The 17251-nt window shown below is 41.3% G+C and overlaps 3 protein-coding genes across 3 annotated transcripts; 1 reads left to right on the top strand and 2 right to left on the bottom strand.

The window, feature by feature from the left end:
- Positions 1 to 876: 876 nt before the first annotated feature.
- LOC129164341 (proteasome subunit beta type-7) lies at positions 877 to 5841 on the top strand. Its single transcript, XM_054744054.2, has 8 exons — positions 877 to 1145; positions 1251 to 1344; positions 1591 to 1688; positions 1958 to 2098; positions 3131 to 3246; positions 4535 to 4593; positions 4995 to 5146; positions 5655 to 5841. The coding sequence occupies exons 1-8, from the start codon at positions 1081 to 1083 to the stop codon at positions 5764 to 5766; spliced, it is 837 nt and encodes a 278-aa protein (XP_054600029.1). The 5' UTR covers positions 877 to 1080; the 3' UTR covers positions 5767 to 5841.
- Positions 5842 to 7618: 1777 nt separating this feature from the next.
- LOC129164342 (m7GpppN-mRNA hydrolase) lies at positions 7619 to 16392 on the bottom strand. Its single transcript, XM_070552179.1, has 7 exons — positions 16265 to 16392; positions 12552 to 12703; positions 12314 to 12363; positions 9384 to 9476; positions 9023 to 9121; positions 7940 to 8092; positions 7619 to 7865 (listed from the first exon to the last, which is right to left on the bottom strand). The coding sequence occupies exons 1-7, from the start codon at positions 16330 to 16332 to the stop codon at positions 7749 to 7751; spliced, it is 732 nt and encodes a 243-aa protein (XP_070408280.1). The 5' UTR covers positions 16333 to 16392; the 3' UTR covers positions 7619 to 7748.
- On the bottom strand, positions 10650 to 12173 carry LOC139070290 (SCAN domain-containing protein 3-like). The gene is made up of 2 exons (XM_070552169.1): positions 11905 to 12173; positions 10650 to 11838 (listed from the first exon to the last, which is right to left on the bottom strand). The coding sequence occupies exons 1-2, from the start codon at positions 12081 to 12083 to the stop codon at positions 10650 to 10652; spliced, it is 1368 nt and encodes a 455-aa protein (XP_070408270.1). The 5' UTR covers positions 12084 to 12173.
- Positions 16393 to 17251: the final 859 nt, after the last annotated feature.

Here is a 17251-nt window from a genome sequence, read left to right as displayed (position 1 = left end):
AGTCTCAGACACACCACCAAAAACATTCTCTCCTCTGGATGGATGGTTATTTTATTGGTGGAACCATGACCAGCGTTCCTTGTAATGAGGCAAAACAGCATTTGTTATAAAAGTCAAAGCTTCATGACAAAAAGTGTAGAGGACATATTTTTGGCGCTTTCACGTCTGGGCCAGCACAGACCGGGCTGGGATGCGTCGGTCTGGGCCCCACACACACTTCTCAGGAACAGGGACATCTCTGAGCACATGGGCGGGGAAATAGACATGCGGGAAAAGTCTGTGGTGTCTCCCAAAAGGACAGCCTTGCAGCTCAAGACATGGCAGCACTGTCTGTAGGTGTATGCTCTTCACAGCAGTGGGCAGGAAAGGCAGAGGGCTGCAGATTCTGCATGTAATCTCTGGTTACTCACAGCCCCAAATGAAAAAATCAAATTGGCAGAAAAATGTATTAAAAATCGCTAATGGAATTATCTCTTTTAAATAAAGCTTCTTCTTTTTTCTTTTTTTTTTGTTTTGGATTGACTGAGAGGAGGTAGATCAGGCGTCAGGATGCTGCCTGCATGGAGTGGTGAATAGGGGCTGTCCATCATGGAGGAGGCCCTGGAATGGAGACAGGACCTTCTGTAGACATTATCTCATAGGCTGGACTAAAACCACTCTATCCACCCAAAACAGCAGGTGTAAGTGACCAAGCTGAGGACACTGACACACTTGTTACTCAGACCAGTCAGATGATGCATCAATTTTAGCACACTGACCAAAATAGCAGCACCATAATTCATGGCTCACATTTGTCTTGTTTTCTTTCAAAAAGGAACCAGAGGTGATGGTGTAGATCTTTTTGATTAGTCTGACAGCAGTCAAAGGAATAATATAAACAATCCTATCAAAATATATAAGAATAAATATTTGGTTGGATTGGATATCTTTTACAGTGGAAAAGGGAGGGGGTGGCTTATGCTAGTGAAGGGAAAGTAAAAGTAAAAACTGCTGAACAGCTTTGTCCAACACAGTGTCCCACACAAGCAGACGCAGCTTTTCTTTAAACCTTTGATCTTCAAGGGAAAACCAGCAGCTAACATGCTCCATAGTTTGAATCCTTCTGAGCAGCAGACTGCAGGTTTCTCCTTTGAAAACAGTCACAGGTAAGACAACTCTGGGTCTGACAACAGGTGATCTGAATGGCAGAGGGGGAAAACTACTCCGCCAGAATTCATTTGTTTTTGTTCCCTGAACATTTACACTAACAGAAATGCAGTTCTGGAGTCCAGTTTGTCAGAGATGGGGTACAAAAGTCCCAAAGCCAGAAAGACGGGTACCACTATTGCTGGTATGGTGTTCAAGGTGAGAAAATGACTAAAGCCTGTCTCCTAAAATAAAAAAGACAACATTTTATTGACTTTTTAAAATGAATTCAACCTGTTGAGAACAAAATAGAAAATGCTAATTTGTTGAGTGTAATATAACAAACTATCTGTTTACAACAAATCGGACTTCCTGGTTTGGAGCATGTGACAATAACGAGCCAGGGACCAGTTTAAGCCTTCACCATAGCTTATTTGGATGAAAATCTGCTTTCCTCGGTTCTAGGATGGAGTGGTTCTAGGAGCAGATACCAGAGCTACTGATGACATGGTGGTGGCTGACAAGAACTGCATGAAGATCCATTACATTGCTCCAAAGATCTAGTGAGTACAGCGGTGTTGTCCTGCCTTTTAGATTCATAGCAGGGTTGATTTGGTACGAGAAACACTAGTTTAATTGTTGACATAGTTTTGTCTGTGCTATAGCTGCTTGTGTCACCTGATTTGCCAGGCCTCTACACGTGTCAAATATCCCTGCACTGCAAAATCGTGCCTTGGATTCCTTTGATTCTATTGTGTACATCAGACCCACATGATCTAACGGTTCCCGTGAGGAAATTTAACTTGTTGAAACTGTTTTGTTTGTGCCGTAGCTGCTGTGGAGCCGGTGTGGCTGCAGATGCAGAGATGGCCACACAAATCATGGCATCCAATGTGGAGCTCCACATGCTCAACACTGGTCGGCCCCCTCTTGTTGCCATGGTTACCAGGCAGCTGAAACAAATGCTGTTCAGGTAGGGGCAAATTGTCTCCTCAAAAAGCAAATTAAATTTTTGAAAAAGTTCTAAAGATATAAAATTTGAAATGTTGAGGGAAAAACGTTGCGCACATTTTTCTGCTGCGTTTTCTTTCATAAATCTCAGAGTTTGCGTGGAAAGTTGCTTACGCAGTTTTCCAACCTCGTTTTGTGCGTAAGCAAGCTTGATAAATGAGGCCCCTGGTCTTCAAGGCCTTACATGGACAAGCACCATCATACATTCATGATCTTCTCAGTCCCTACACCCCCAGCGGTCCTTGAGGTCCAGTGACCAAAGCCTAATGGTTGTGCAACGCACCAGGCTAAAGACCAAAGGTGACAGATCATTTGCTGCTGTGGCCCCCAGACTCTGGACCTCTCTCCCCCTGAGCCTGAGATCAGTGGACTCAGTGGTCTCCTTTAAAAAGCAGCTGAAAACTCACCTGTTCAGGCTGGCTTTGATGTGACCTTCATCACCAATCTCTCCTTATTCAGCTCTCCCCACCTATTCCACCCGCCTCAGGACCCACTGATTTCCCTCTTTCCTATTCACTCCCTCTCTCTTTTCTTTACGTTTTTAATCACAATTGTCTATTTTTGCTCATTTTAAACATATTTTTAATTATTTTCTAAATTATTATTTATATTTTAAATGTTTTGTTTTTGTGGAGCGCCTCATGATTTTTATCTTGAGAGGCGCTATAGAAAAGATCTTTTCTTCTTCTTCTAGTTGGTTATCTTGAGCTCCTATTCAAATAGCCTATTCTCAACGAGAGTATTTTAACTTTTATCTCAATATTTTGACATTATTCTGGAAATAATATGTCAACATTTTCCCTGCCGTTTGAGTTTAATCTCAGCACTAAATAACAGTATCCCAGGTGTCTTCCCCGGTCAAGGACACCAGTTTTCAAATTAAAAGTGTCAAAATTCTCTCACAATGCCATCCTTCTTAACGACGTGCATTGACCAGAGCCCCGTTTACAGACTGAAACTATACGCTGATGCAGAGAGACGTTTGTTTCTTCAGGTACCAGGGTCACATGGGTTCATCAGTGATAGTTGGAGGAGTTGATGTGACTGGAGCCCAACTGTACAGCGTTTATCCACACGGCTCCTATGATAAGCTGCCGTTCCTCACCATGGGTATGTGTGTCACTGACTCTATTGTGAAATGGCAAGGTTGGTGTCTGAAATAACCTATTTTAGAAACATGGCGATTTTTTTGTCCATCTGAGAAGACCATGTGCTGAGAGAACTTTTTCCTTATTTCAGTAATGTTTGCAGATTATATTTTGTACATAGCAGAGCTCTGTGTCGAGGGATTATGTTTTCAACGTATTATTTAGTCCATCTATATGATGTTTGCAATAGCATGACAGTTTCTTATGCACTGGGCTTAAATGATGTTCCAACTAGTGTTTCTAGCATCCATTGAACTGGGAAACTCATCCTGTGGGACATCGTTAGTATCAAGTTTAGTATTTGACCAGCTCTAGAGAGTTCTTTGTCAGGAAAAGCCTGGAGTCTAATTCTAGGACAAGGATTAAAAGAGCAACTGTTTTGTTTAACAGAAGCCCGTCGTTATCTGGAAGCTTCGCTGTCCACTGACTGGGTTCATAACTTATTTGATAGCTATGGATCACAAAGAGAAGTAACACTTTTTTACGTAAAGATTCTCATCCATAGGTTATAAAATCTCTGTTGGACAGCAGGAAATGACCAAAAGCTAACAGGAAGCATGAGAGGCATGTTATGGTTGTTCTCCCAGAGACAGGAGTCTGATCCTGGATATTCTCTCTCTCTCTCTCTCTCTCTCTCTCTCTCTCTCTCTCTCTCCCTCTCTCTCTCTCTCTCTCTCTCTCTCTCTCTCTCTCTCTCTCTCTCTCTCTCTCTCTCTCTCTCTCTGCAATAATTCAGCACTTAGTTTGAATTGAAAGAGTTGCCTGGATGAGAAGAAGAATGTCTCCCAAGTGTTAGCGTGACCTTCATCACCACCCTCTCCATATTCCGGCTTCCCCAGGATCCCCTGATTTCCCTCTTTCCTCTTTGTTTTTGTGATGTGCCTGGGGATTTTTATCTTCAGAGGCTCTATAGAAAAAAATGTTTCCTTTATTCTTCTTTCTTTTCTTTCTTAGTAGGCCACAGTGGAATAAGTATTTATTAGTTAATTAGATTCAGTCTAATAATATATAGATTTATTAATTTATCATTATTAACGAATGACACATTTTATCCAAATGTTCATGTTCCTCCAAATCTGATCATTATAGAGAGATCAGTCATTAGTTGGAAATCCTTATTATTTTCAATCTCTGACCCTTAGTTTCTCTCATCCAAATTTTTTTAAAAATCCTCATGTTTTATATTTTATTTTAAATTATTTACCTTTACACCATGAAATAATGATACAAGTCTGTGTTTTCTAACTCAGGCTCTGGGGCTGCTGCTGCTGTCTCAGTATTTGAAGACAGATTCAAACCAAACATGGAGGTAAGACTGACAAGAGCTCAATGTAATGTGAGATTGTGATGTGTTAGTGCTGCATTGGATCAGGAAGTGTTGATTATTGTTTTAGTCACATCAGGTAGGAGTTAGATTTCAGGTGAGATGAGCGGTGACAGTATTTGCCCCCACCAACAGGTTGTCAAAATGAACTAGCTCTTCAGTGTCCAGATCCACAGCAGAAATGTTTCCTCTGCTGATTTACACCAACAGGGGGCTCCTGCTGGTTGTTGCAAAAGAAAAACTAACAGTTTGATTTCATTATTTTCTGACTTGTAGGCAAACATATGACCACTGAATCTCGTCCCACTATAATCATTGAATTGTACCAACTCAAAACTCCTCTTATAATAATGTCTGACTGGAAAAAAAAATACTTTTCCTTTCAGCTGGAGGATGCAAAACAGCTGGTTAGAGATGCCATTGCTGCAGGCATATTTTGTGACCTGGGTTCAGGCAGTAATGTGGATTTGTGCATCATAACTGATGCTGGAGTGCAATTCTTGCGAGGTTATGACAAACCCACAACAAAAGGCAAAAGGTAAGCATGGTTAGAATTGTTTGAAACAGTTTCTGATTCATTTTCTCACTTGAACAGATGAACATAATTATTTATAACGGAGGTTAAATTCATGATTTACATGTTCTGCCTCACAGCACACAGAAATAATTTAACATTTGCATGTTGAAACAAAAATGTAAACTCATAAAACACAAATCTAACAGGATGAGCTGCAGTGGTCTCCAACCCTGGTCCTCTAGGGCCACATATCTAACATGTTTTAGTTGTTTCCCTGCTCCAACACACATCATTCAATGGCTGAATTACCTGTTCATCGTGTCATTAAGCTCTGAAGAAGCTTGTTAATCACCTATAGCCAGGTGTGTTGAAGCAGAGAAACCTCTGATATATGCAGGATGGTGGCGCTGGAGGGCCTGTGTTAGGCACCACAGATCTAAATGAAGTTTTAAAACTGTAGTCTGTAATAGATGTGATTTATTTTTGTAGCTGGAGAAGAAATGACTTTTTGTTCCTGCCTTGATTCTAGAGAGGGACGGTACAGATATGAGCCAGGCACCACGGCGATCCTGACCAAAACTGAGACTCCCCTCTCTCTGGATGTTGTGGATGAATTTGTTCAAATGATGGATGCTGAATAAAATACCAGGAAAAGTACTCTCTGGGATGTAATTGGCACAGTCACATAAAAGAGAAAATAAAGCTGATAAAAGAGGTTTTGTTGAGTGATCAGAGCCACGTGTGCAGCTACACAGCTGAAGAGCACTTTTTTATTGTTATTTTAAAAACTGTACCAGTGTCTAGCTGTGATGTCCAAAATATTTTTAAAAATCTCTCAAAAATCACCTGCTGCATTTACTCATATTTCCCTGCGGGCCTTTAACCCTAAATACATCGCATGTTGAGAGATAAATAGAAGTTAAAGTCATTTTAGTCAAGTCTTAAAAACTCGGTTGTGTATGATTTTCAAACAAAGTCACAAGATTTCATGAGAATTTTACCACTAAAGGGGTATTTGTGAAAAAGTAACACAGTGGACACTCAGAGAATAAACACTGGGGAAATTAGAGGGAACAAAGGAGAATAAAATGGTGTTTCTGGTCACCTTAAAACAGCTGATGTACTCGGCAAAGATTCCACAGAGATGACTTCTGAAATTATTTATTTTTTATACTAACAAGATCATACATTGAACAGGGACCCCTCTAGGGCTGAATGACTTTGGAAAATAATCTAATTGCAATATTTTTCTTCAATATTGCAACTTGTACTGACTATAAACAAGTTTATGTATCTATATGTTTATCTACGTATCATATCAACAAGTTTATTTGTCTACATAAACACTCACAAGTAAAGGTGCAATGCTTTGCAGCCAGGAGCCCATCCCTTGAAGGAGCATAGGTATTAGCATCAACTGTGAAAATGTATTAGCAGGAAAGAAGTGTGTCCCGTTTATTGAAGTCTTTTGTGTTTTGAGTTTTTAATATCTTGTCCATGCAGAGCTTCCGTAGTTCTGTTATGTTCAGCTGCTAGCCAAATCTCTCTCTCTCTCTCTCTCTCTCTCTCTCTCTCTCTCTCTCTCTCTCTCACACACACACACACACACACACACACACACACACACACACACACACACACACACACACACACACACACACACACACACACACACACACACACACACACACACACACACACACACACACACACCACACACCAGGCAACCTATGTGCCTTATAGACATCATTAAAACCAAAACAAAGAGAATAAATACAAGTCGGGGATAATGATTTATGATTTAAACTATTAAAGGAACATTTTACCAAACCACTTTATTTTTACACACGTTTTTAACACAAGATGTGAGGGTCCACCAAAGTGCTGTACAGTGGATCAACGCCATCAAAGAAATACAAACAAAAAATAAAACTAAATATTAAGAATAAAACCAAAGAAAGCCAACTCAAGACAAGCATACGACAGGCGAGACCCGCCAATAAAAGAACGTTATCACTGGGATTTTAAAGCTAAGCTAAAGAAGAAAAGGTTTCAAGATGACTTTTAACAAATTTTGGCATTTGCAAGCATTTAACATGGATTAAGCTTTTCATTCATTCATTCATGATGTTTCCACAGTAGCTGCCTTGGACCACGGCACTTGTTCACTTGTACTTGCATTTTGTTCAAAAACAACACAATAGTCAAAGCAAGCGCATAAACTCCCCGTCTCATCTATCAGCACGATGAAGAGGGCAGCAGGAGGACACGGTCACAGATCACACAGAAGCTCTGCTTTGGATCCAAGAGGCAAGAACAACATTCTGGAAACGGGGTCGTCTCATAACAGATTATTACACGTAGACATTAGCTGAGATTGCTCTGGCTTTAATAACCTTGACAGATTATCCCAATCACACTCAGTGGACCCAACCCCGGTTTGAATATTAGAGGCAGCGAGCATGTAGCTGTGATAGACTCTCTGTCCTTTCATGTCCACTCTCAGTTTACATGATAGCAGCTGAAAGAAAACCTGCCTTTCCTTTAGAAGAGTGATTCTCCAGCATTTAGGACAAGACCCTCTTAAACTTTCTTGATGGATCTAAAACAAACTTCTACACACCTACCTCATGAATGGAATGGCCATGAAAAACCTGTTAGGGGCAAGGCCAAGTTTAGATTTGGGGGTCATGTCATTCCTGTGGCAGGGCAGCTTCTCAATAGGAAACCACTCGATGTTCTGGAAGAAAGAGTCATATGGTCACAAAGCAGCTGCCAGCTAGAAGTATCAAACCTGTCAAATTTCGTTCTTACCCGGATCTCTTTCCTTGTTTTGGGGTTAAACTTTGTGTCCTTGGACACCCCCGGTATGATATAGAGCCGTACCAACTGGTCGGTGATCTTCTGCTCAATGTACCGGTCTTTACAAATGCGGTTCTTGATATCAAAGCCAGTCTCTTCCAGCACCTAGAGAGCAATCAGCGTGTTTGACCCTGAGCACCAACTATGCATCCAAACAAGAGTGCGTCACAGACAACAGGACTATGACGAATAACATTTCTAAAGTGGACCAGGTTAATTTAGACATTAACTTGCAGCAGGTTTCTGAGCTATGAACGTCACGTTTCAGTTTAGAACTCAGAAAGTTCTTTAAAAAGAGAAGAGAAACATCCTCAAGGACCAAAAAGAAGTCTTTTAACTCAGTTTTATGTTTACATATGGCTCCTACTGCATCAAGCTGGTCATGTTTTCAAGAGCAGGCCCAAGACTCACCTTTTTAGCTTAGCTTTTAACTATTAACTATGTTAAATATTATTTTTCATAGCCTGTTTTAATTGCTTGCATAAATGTTCTTCATAACTTTTTATCAGTTTTACTATCCATCTATGTTTTTACATTAATTTCTATTTACATAATTTACTTATTATTATTTATTTTAGCACTTGTTAATTTATATTTTAATGTATTTTATTATTTCCAGTGTTTTCTCTGTGGGAGCCGTCTGCCTCGGGTGCGGCGGTTGGCAATGGCGGCCTGGGTGCACTTCCGGGTAGCCCCTGGGTGGAGGTGGAGATCTCAGCCCTAACTCATTCGGGCACCCTGTGTCGGCACAAAGGCTGCTGCTTTCAGGACAGATGGCTCCCCTGGTGGCGTCTCCTTATCCTATCTGGCACATCTGAGCTCAGCTGAGTGTTGTTATGTTCTTAACTGTGTATGTGCTTGTGTGTGTGCATGCATTCGTGTGCCCTTGTGAGAGTATGTTTGGGAGAGTGGTTTGGGGAAGGGGGACAAATTTAGTTTTTCTTTTGTTGAGTCATATTTTATGTATAAAAAGCGCTTTAAAAATAAAGTTTTGATTGACTGATTGATGATTGATTGATTTAAAAGCTGACTCACCTCACGAACTGCACAGTCATGGGGAGCTTCATCCTCATTCACTTTACCCTTTGGAAAGCCCCAGCCAGATTTTGCAAGGTAGCCCTGAACAAGTAGTACCTGAAAAAGAAAAGGTGCACCAGTTAAAACACACACAAGAGCGGGCATGCACATGTGCACACACATACACACGTGTAAAAGTTGGACACATCTAAGATTAAGATCAGCTGTTTCTCTTTAACACTTTTTGCTCTACTTCCTACCAAGATTATGGTGACTTATGAGGGAAGTATGGCTTCCCCGTGCTCTGAGATCTCTCCTATACCAGCTATAAAAGCTAGATCTGATACTCCTTCAACAAGTGAGCTCAGCACAAACTCACGCTCTCTAGTGATTCGTCCAGGATAATGGCTCCATAAGTCGGTACACCCATCTTGTACTCCTTCCACTGTTCTAGAACAGGGGTATACAAATACTATTTAAAAAGGTCCAGTCAGAAAGAATTTTTTTAGCCCAAGGTCCGAAAGATCATTATGTCCGACCTACAATAGTGTGACATGTATTTAAGTATCCTAGCAGTTTTATCAACATCTGCATTATTAATTTGCATATCAAATCAGAAATACTTCAGTGTAATTCAAATACTTATGACATTTATTGTCACTTAAAGTGTTGAACATGTAAATGATTTATTTGGAATGTTATCTCATTTACTAAATAAAAGTAGAAAAAAGTGTCAACAAGAAAATAACACATGGCAACTGAATCTTCACAAACTACTAACTTCAGAATAAATGTAGAAAAAGCTTAATTTTTTTACATTTTTCCTCTTCACGTGCGAACTAAAAAGTCTTAAAATGATTTTAAAAAATGTGACTTTGCACACATGTAATAACTGAACATATATTTAGGTTAATGTTTTCCACATTTTTACTTAGTGAGAGAAGTGAGCTCTTGCTTGTCCTGCCAACATTTTGAACCTGGGCTTGAATGGAGACAGAGCCATCCTCATGCATGTGTGGAGATGCTCATTGGTGAGCCTGGAACGATATTTGTTTTTTATAATGTTCATTGTGGAGAACGCTGCCTCACAGTTGTGGGTGGAACCAAACATGGTCAGGATGTACAAGGCTACTTTCTTTAGATGTGAGAAAGCTGTCTCAGGAACCATTTGGAGCCAGAATGAGGACGGGTCAGTCCTGGCAGACAGTTCTTTCATGGCCAAGTTTGCTTGGAGGTCAACTAACTCCATCTGAAGATCCCTGGCATTGACCCATTTAAAATGCTGTGTGGCTTCCTTTGAGAAGCTCCTGACATCTGTGATGAGGAATGGGTTCTGAATGAACATGGTGAGCTGCTGGCCAATGCTGAAGCTATCAAAACGATTGCTGAAGTTAGCAATAAGTTTATCAATGAAGACAACAAACGACGAGACATCTCGCTGTCCCTGAACCTGTTCCTGCACTGCTGGGAAGTGGACACAGTCTTCCTGCAAGTCCTCCTTGAACATTTCAAGTTTTCTCTGAAAGGCACGGACAGCTGTCATTAGTTCACAAATGGAATTGTCCTTGCCCTGCCTCAAGTTCAGTTCGTTTAGATGTGAAGTTATATCAACCAAAAAGGCAACATTGTCCATCTGCTTCTCATTTTATAGAAATGTAGACAACTGTGTTGCCTTATGATGTTTTAGCTCTGCCAAAAAAGATGCTACTTCCCTCCTAATGGCCCAAAAGCGTGCTAAAACTCTGCCTTTGCTGAGCCATCTCACATTGTTGTGCAGCAGAAGATCATCAGCATTGGCATCAACTTCTTTGAGGAATTCTCTAAGCATGCGATGCTGGTAGGAAGAGGACGCTCTAAGAAAGTTGATCATTTTCATCACTGAAGTCATCACCTCAGCATGCTCATCTGACAGGGAGGCACAGAGGACAGATTGATGAATAATGCAATGGTAGGTTAAGAGGTCAGGGTTGTCTTTCTTCATTCTTGTTACAGCTCCCTTTTCTCTCCCTATCATAGCAGGGGCTCCATCTGTAGTTATCGAAATCACTTTTGAAGGCTCAATTCCTCTCTTTGCCAACATCTCCATAATGGCCAGGTAGATGTCCTCTCCTGTTGTGCTGGTCTGAAGAGGAGTAATACCCAGCAGGTCTTCATAGAATGCTTTCTGCTCTGCGTAATAAAACCTCACATAAACCAACAGCTGAGCATTATCACACACGTCAGTGGACTCATCCACAGCCAAACCTACACATGGTGCCTTCTGTATGGCTTCATCTAGCTGGGCTACAACATCCTGAGTCAGTATTTCACTTTTCTTTGTAGCAGATGATGCTGATATGGGGATTTGCTTTATTTTTTCACAAACTTCTTGTTTTTCTTTTCCTTCAAACAGTGTTTCAGCAACTGCTGTCATACACTCTTTGACAACCTCTCCATCAGTAAATGGTTTTTTGTGCTGACCCAAAATCCAAGAAACTCTGAGGGAACTCTCATGGGCTCGTTGCTGAGCAGTGAACGTGTGGCTCAGGATCCTGGTGGACTGTTCATATTGGGCTTTGAGACTACGTATTTTCTCTGATCTTACTTCTGATCTGAGGGGATATGTTTCTTCAAAACATTTGTGTTTTGTCTCATAATGGCGTTTCACATTGCCACTTTTAATAAGTGCCACTGTTTCTGAACATATGAGACAAACAGGTTTTGTGCCACCAGTGGGAAGAACAAAGAGAAATGACTCTGTCCATTCTGGATTAAATGCTCTATTTTCGCTGTCCACTTTCCGTTTTTTAGAGGCTGCCATTTCTGCTTTCTCTACTTCTCTCCGTCTCACCCGCCTGAATCTCTCCTTGTCGCCTGTCGCCGCTTTCCTTTTCTCTAACTGAATTCCTCCTCCTTTACACCTGAATCTCTCCTTGTCGCTGCTCTTAGCCTGAATGTCTCCTTCTTTCCACCGCTCTCCGCCTGAATCTCTCGTTTTCTCTGTTCGAATTTCTGCTCTTCGCTGCTCTCCTTCTCTCCGGCGTCTGAACCGTTTATTTTCGCTACGTATCGCCTGTATTTTCTGGCAGGAATAAAACATGTTATTGGCTTGTTGGTGTCACGTGGTCTGACTAAACTCGCGCACAATTGGCCTGTGGGTGTTCGTGGATGCTAGAATACTACCGTAAAGAGTGCAATAGCTGCACTGGCCAGAAGCGGTTATAAAATTAGGCGAACTTTATTTTGGCATTAGGCTCGGGTCCACACCAGACAGCATTTCGGTCCGGATCCGGACCCAGGTCCGCCTATTAGTGATCTCTGTTCTAGAACCTTCTGCACGTCTTCTCCATGGGGCAGAAGGAAAGGGCAGTGATGGAAAAGTTTGCATGTGTCAAAGAAAATCTAGTGTCTGCAAGCATGAAGATAAGCGCCACCCATGGAACAGTCTATGAAACAAGACACATGCTTTTTCACATGCAGTAAATTAAATATTAATTAGCAGCACAGATTAATCAGTAGAAGTAATTTTTATAATGATGAGACAAAAACGGATCATATTTCTGGATATCAGCTTTGGCGAAGTCTCTGATCCCACAATGAGGTGCTCCTGGAGTGTTCTGCATGCAGAAGTCCAGGTAGAACCAGTGAGCCAGCTCGATCTGGAAGCAAACTCTGATGGCGTTGTCCCGCTCCTCACTGGGGATGTGAAGGATGAACCGACTGGAGAAACACACAAACTGAAAATCAGACACGACGAACAGAGGTACTGCTCTGTTCTGTGATGCTTGTGCTGTGTTCTGCTCTTGCTCCATCAAATTGTTCTGTTGTGAATGAGCCCAGACTGTCGGGTCGAGGTGGGGGGCTATTGACTATGTACTCATCCTCCCTCCCCCTCAAGCGACTCCCGGGCTCATCGCCCCCCACCAGCTTCGAGGTCTCTGTTTTTGAACTCAGTCTCTCCCGTCTTATTCTTTTTATTCTATGTTACCGACCACCAAAATATAACTGCTTTTATTAGGGACTTCTCAGATCTTTTAGCTGAATATCTCCCCTGGTATGACCAAGGTATTATCCTTGGTGATTTTAATATTCACGTTTGTTGTCTGTCAAATCCTCTGGAGAGAGATTTCTCAGATGTTCTGGTTTCATTTGGCCTCCAGCAACTGGTCAATGTTCCTACTCGTGATCACTCCCACACACTGGATTTAGTTTTACCATTTGGACTGAAGGTGCAGGACTTGGTTGTTCAGCCTGTCTGTTTCTCAGACCATTTCTCAGTTGTTTTTAACATCTCTGCCATATTACCTGTAGTGAGAAGGCAGGCTCCTCACTACTCTTGGCACATCTCTCCCTCCATGACTGCCTCACTACAGTCCATCCTGGAGGTTGAATTATCTCATCCTTCCTCATCTGGGATCACCACGGATGTGGATGGGCTTTTAAATTCTTTTAATTTGACTTGTTCTGTTGCCCTGGACTCAGTCGCTCCCCTTGAACATAGACGTAAGAAAACCACCTCTGATCCTTGGCTGAACAATGATACACGTAGCCTCAGGCGGCGTTGTAGGGCGCTGGAAAGAAGGTGGAAAAAGGACAAGCTACTGACCTCACAGCAGCTTCTGATGGATGCCCTTGACCTGTATCAGAAAAGTGTTAGATCTGCCAGGAACAAATACTTCGCATGCATAATCTCACAACACCAGAGTGATCAGCATAAACTTTATAGCACTGTCAACTCCATCTTGTCGATAACTGAACCTGGTAGTGTTGATCCCTCTGGGTCATTGTGTGCTGAGCTCCAGACCTTCTTTCTTCACAAAGTCTGGGACATTAGGGATAGTCTTGTGCAACCTCCCTCATTCTCTAACTTTGCTCCCATCTCTCTTAGTGAATTGGCAGATCTGATTGGAAATATGAAACCAGCAGGATCTCCTGAGGACCCTCTCCCCCCCGAGGATGGTGGGTGATATCATCCCTATTTTGGGCCCCACCATCTTAGACATTTTTAATTCTAGCTTGGCCACTGGAGTGTCTCCTACTTCTTTTAAAAAGGCGATTGTGCAACCAGTTTAAAAAAAAAACTGGTTTAGACCTCTCAAACCTTGCAAACTTCCGGCCAATCTCCAAATTACCATTTTTGTCTAAGGTCCTTGAAAAGATTGTCTATTCACAGATTACAGCACACATGAATAGCTTTTCTCTGGTTGATGTGTTCCAGTCTGGGTTTAGGCCACTTCACAGTACTGAATCAGCCCTTCTTCGCGTGACCAATTACATCCTGGTGGCTTCTGACTCTAGGTCTCCTGTTTTGCTCCTTCTATTAGATCTTTCTGCAGCATTTGATACCATTGACCATGATATTTTGCTGGATAGACTTGAGTCATGGGTGGGCTTAGGGGTATCTCACTTCAGTGGTTCTGCTCATAACTGTCAAACAGAGTTTCCAAGGTTCAGTTGGGTAATTGTTCCTCTACATGCCTTCCACTTCCATGGGGAGTTCCGCAGGGATCTGTGCTTGGGACTCTCCTGTTTTAAATTTACATCCTCCCCCTGGGTTTCATCCTGAGGAAATATGGCCTGAGCTATCATATCTATGCAGATGATTGCCAGATCTACCTGGCTTTGAACAAACCAGGCTCCCTCTCTGTTCTGGACGAATGTTTGCCTGAAGTGAGGGTTTGGCTTGCCAACAATTTCCTGAAGCTGAATGATTCTAAGTCTGAGGCACTCCTCATGACCCCTAACTAAACCATACACTTATCTTCTGATTTGGACACTCTCCCATATGACCTCAATCAGTGTGCTACCAACCTGGGGGTGAAACTGGATACTCACTTTTCCATGGACCCTCAGATTAACGCAGTGGTCAGATCGTGTTTTTACCAGCTGTGCAGACTAATTTGCTTAAAACCGATCCTGAAACGAGCACACCTGGAATCCGTAATTCATGCTTTTATCATCTCCCGACTGGATTATGCAAATTCCATTTTAATTGGTTTACCTGCCTCCGCTCTTATAGGCTTCAGGTCATACAGAACGCGGCAGCCAGGTTTTTAGCAAACACCCCTAGAAGAGACCATATCACACCTGTACTGGCGCAGCTCCACTGGCTACCCGTAAACTTCAGAATCAAAGTTTACAATCCTGATTTTTGTTTTTAAGGCCCTGAATGGTCTGGCTCCGGATTACCTGTCTGATCTTGTGACTCGTTATGTGCCAAACCGGACATTGAGATCTACTGATTGCCTGCTGCTTCGCGTTCCAACAAGGAAATACAAAACGCGGGGGCAGTGTGCTTTTGTCTATGCTGCTCCGACACTCTGGAATGCTCTTCCTCTTTCAGTGAGGCCATCCCTCCTCCGTTTCAAGTCACTACTTAAGGCTCACTTTTACGACCAGGCATTTTTAAATCCCTGACTTTTATTATTTTACTATGTGTTTTCTATTGACCGTGATTATCTGCTTTGTTGTGTATTTTATTGTTGACCGTGTATTGTTTTTATGTTGTGTTCTTACTTTTTATTCTGTACAGCACTTTGGTCGGCTGCCATGCCGTTTTTAAATGTGCTTTATAAATAAAGTTGTTATGGTATGTTCTTCGTCACATTATTGTTAATTCTGTGTTTTATACTAAGCCATAATTTACTTTATGGTTCACTTACAAAAACACCAGAACCAATAACAACAAACATCCAGCTTGCTCTGAACCTGTCCTCTTTATTATAGGACAGCGCACACCATGTATGACCAAGTCTGCTAGATGCCCTGAGCTCTAGCATTTCAATCACCTCTTTTAGTTTTCTTTACTAAATAAAAGATGTATGTCCTCATTTGAAAGCAGTTTAGTTTCCTCCACTAATTATGAAAAGCATCCATCCAGTATTCAGTCTTTGAGGCACACTGCAGCCAAGAGAACTGATGGATGTTACAGATTTCTGTTTGGTTCCTGATCAGCTGGGTTAAGTTAGTGTAGTTGGGATCTTCGTGTAAATTCTTTACAGAGGAGTATTGCAGAGATAAGAGATCCTCTAACCCGAGAGTTGGAGCAGACCGATGTTATGACAGATTAACACCTGGACTATGGGCATCAGTCGTGTCAGCCTGGTTAAATCTATAAATCCGAAGATGGTCCCAAAATGACTTTCAGTGAGCTCTAGAGACAGGTTGGTAACTTCAAACGACACAACAAACAATAGTGGCTAGTTAATCTCTGACAATCACAACTCTGTCGTCACAAAATACAATAATCCATGTGAGTGATAAGGGCAATATTCCCCTGACCTGCACAGATCATCCAGGACGCTTGAGGGGATTTCCACTCGTTTAGCTTCCGTGTTGGCTGAAAACATTTTAACTTTGTCTCACAGTTTAATTATTATTGTTCTTCGGTCACATCCTTCCTCCATAAATCCTCAAAGTATCAGGCGTGACATTAAAAGCAAACGCTTTGATGCTCCACCTGAGAGTAAATCTGTAAGGCTTGTCACCAGCATTCAGACATCAATTCTGCTTGCTTCACAGCCAGACAGGACACGGTAAAAAAAACAAACAACAGAAAAGGTTATAAAAAAGCATTCTAGAGTTGATAAAAACAAGAGAATATTTAAATCACACCTTGTTCTGTAAAAGGAGCAATGCATAAATTGATTTGGTTGTAAATTATTATAAATAAAAACTATTCAAACAAATCTAAATCATCCATGCATAAAGATGCAGATTAGGCTTAGGGTTGAGAAAAAACATGGAATTATACATTTTAATTATTGATCCATAAAAGAAAGTCAAAATATTTTCTTTAAAGTCACTGGAGGTAGGTCGATCCTCTTGGTCTGGAAATGCAATGTGATTTACATCTTCCAACTCACTCCCACAGAAAGCAAAACCGTTTACCAAAATATACACTTCTGTCTGGTATTGATACATGTAGCTAGATCAATTTCATTAGTTTAAAATGCCCTTTTACTATTTGAAGGGGTAGGGTAAGTTCTAATTTCCATGATATTTTGTTCCCCTAAAACAGTTTTTGTCAATTTACACTTCTGATTTGACTATTGCCCATCAATACTTTACATCAGCTCAAGAAAAAGTTTCAATGTATGTGACATCTTACAAATATTTTAGACCAAACCCTGAGCCATGGAGGACATCACATACAATATTCAAGCACAATGAGATTATTTATTGTTAAAATTACAAAATTAAACTGTATTAATAGTAAAAAACTAAATTTCATCATTTTTATTTTTAAATCAGAACATAAAAAATGGC

This window comes from Nothobranchius furzeri, chromosome 6, assembly GCF_043380555.1.
Source record: "Nothobranchius furzeri strain GRZ-AD chromosome 6, NfurGRZ-RIMD1, whole genome shotgun sequence".
Classification (NCBI taxonomy): Eukaryota; Metazoa; Chordata; class Actinopteri; order Cyprinodontiformes; family Nothobranchiidae; genus Nothobranchius; species Nothobranchius furzeri.
The sequence above is the reverse complement of the archived record's forward strand: the minus strand, read 5'-3'. Positions and strand labels throughout refer to the sequence as shown.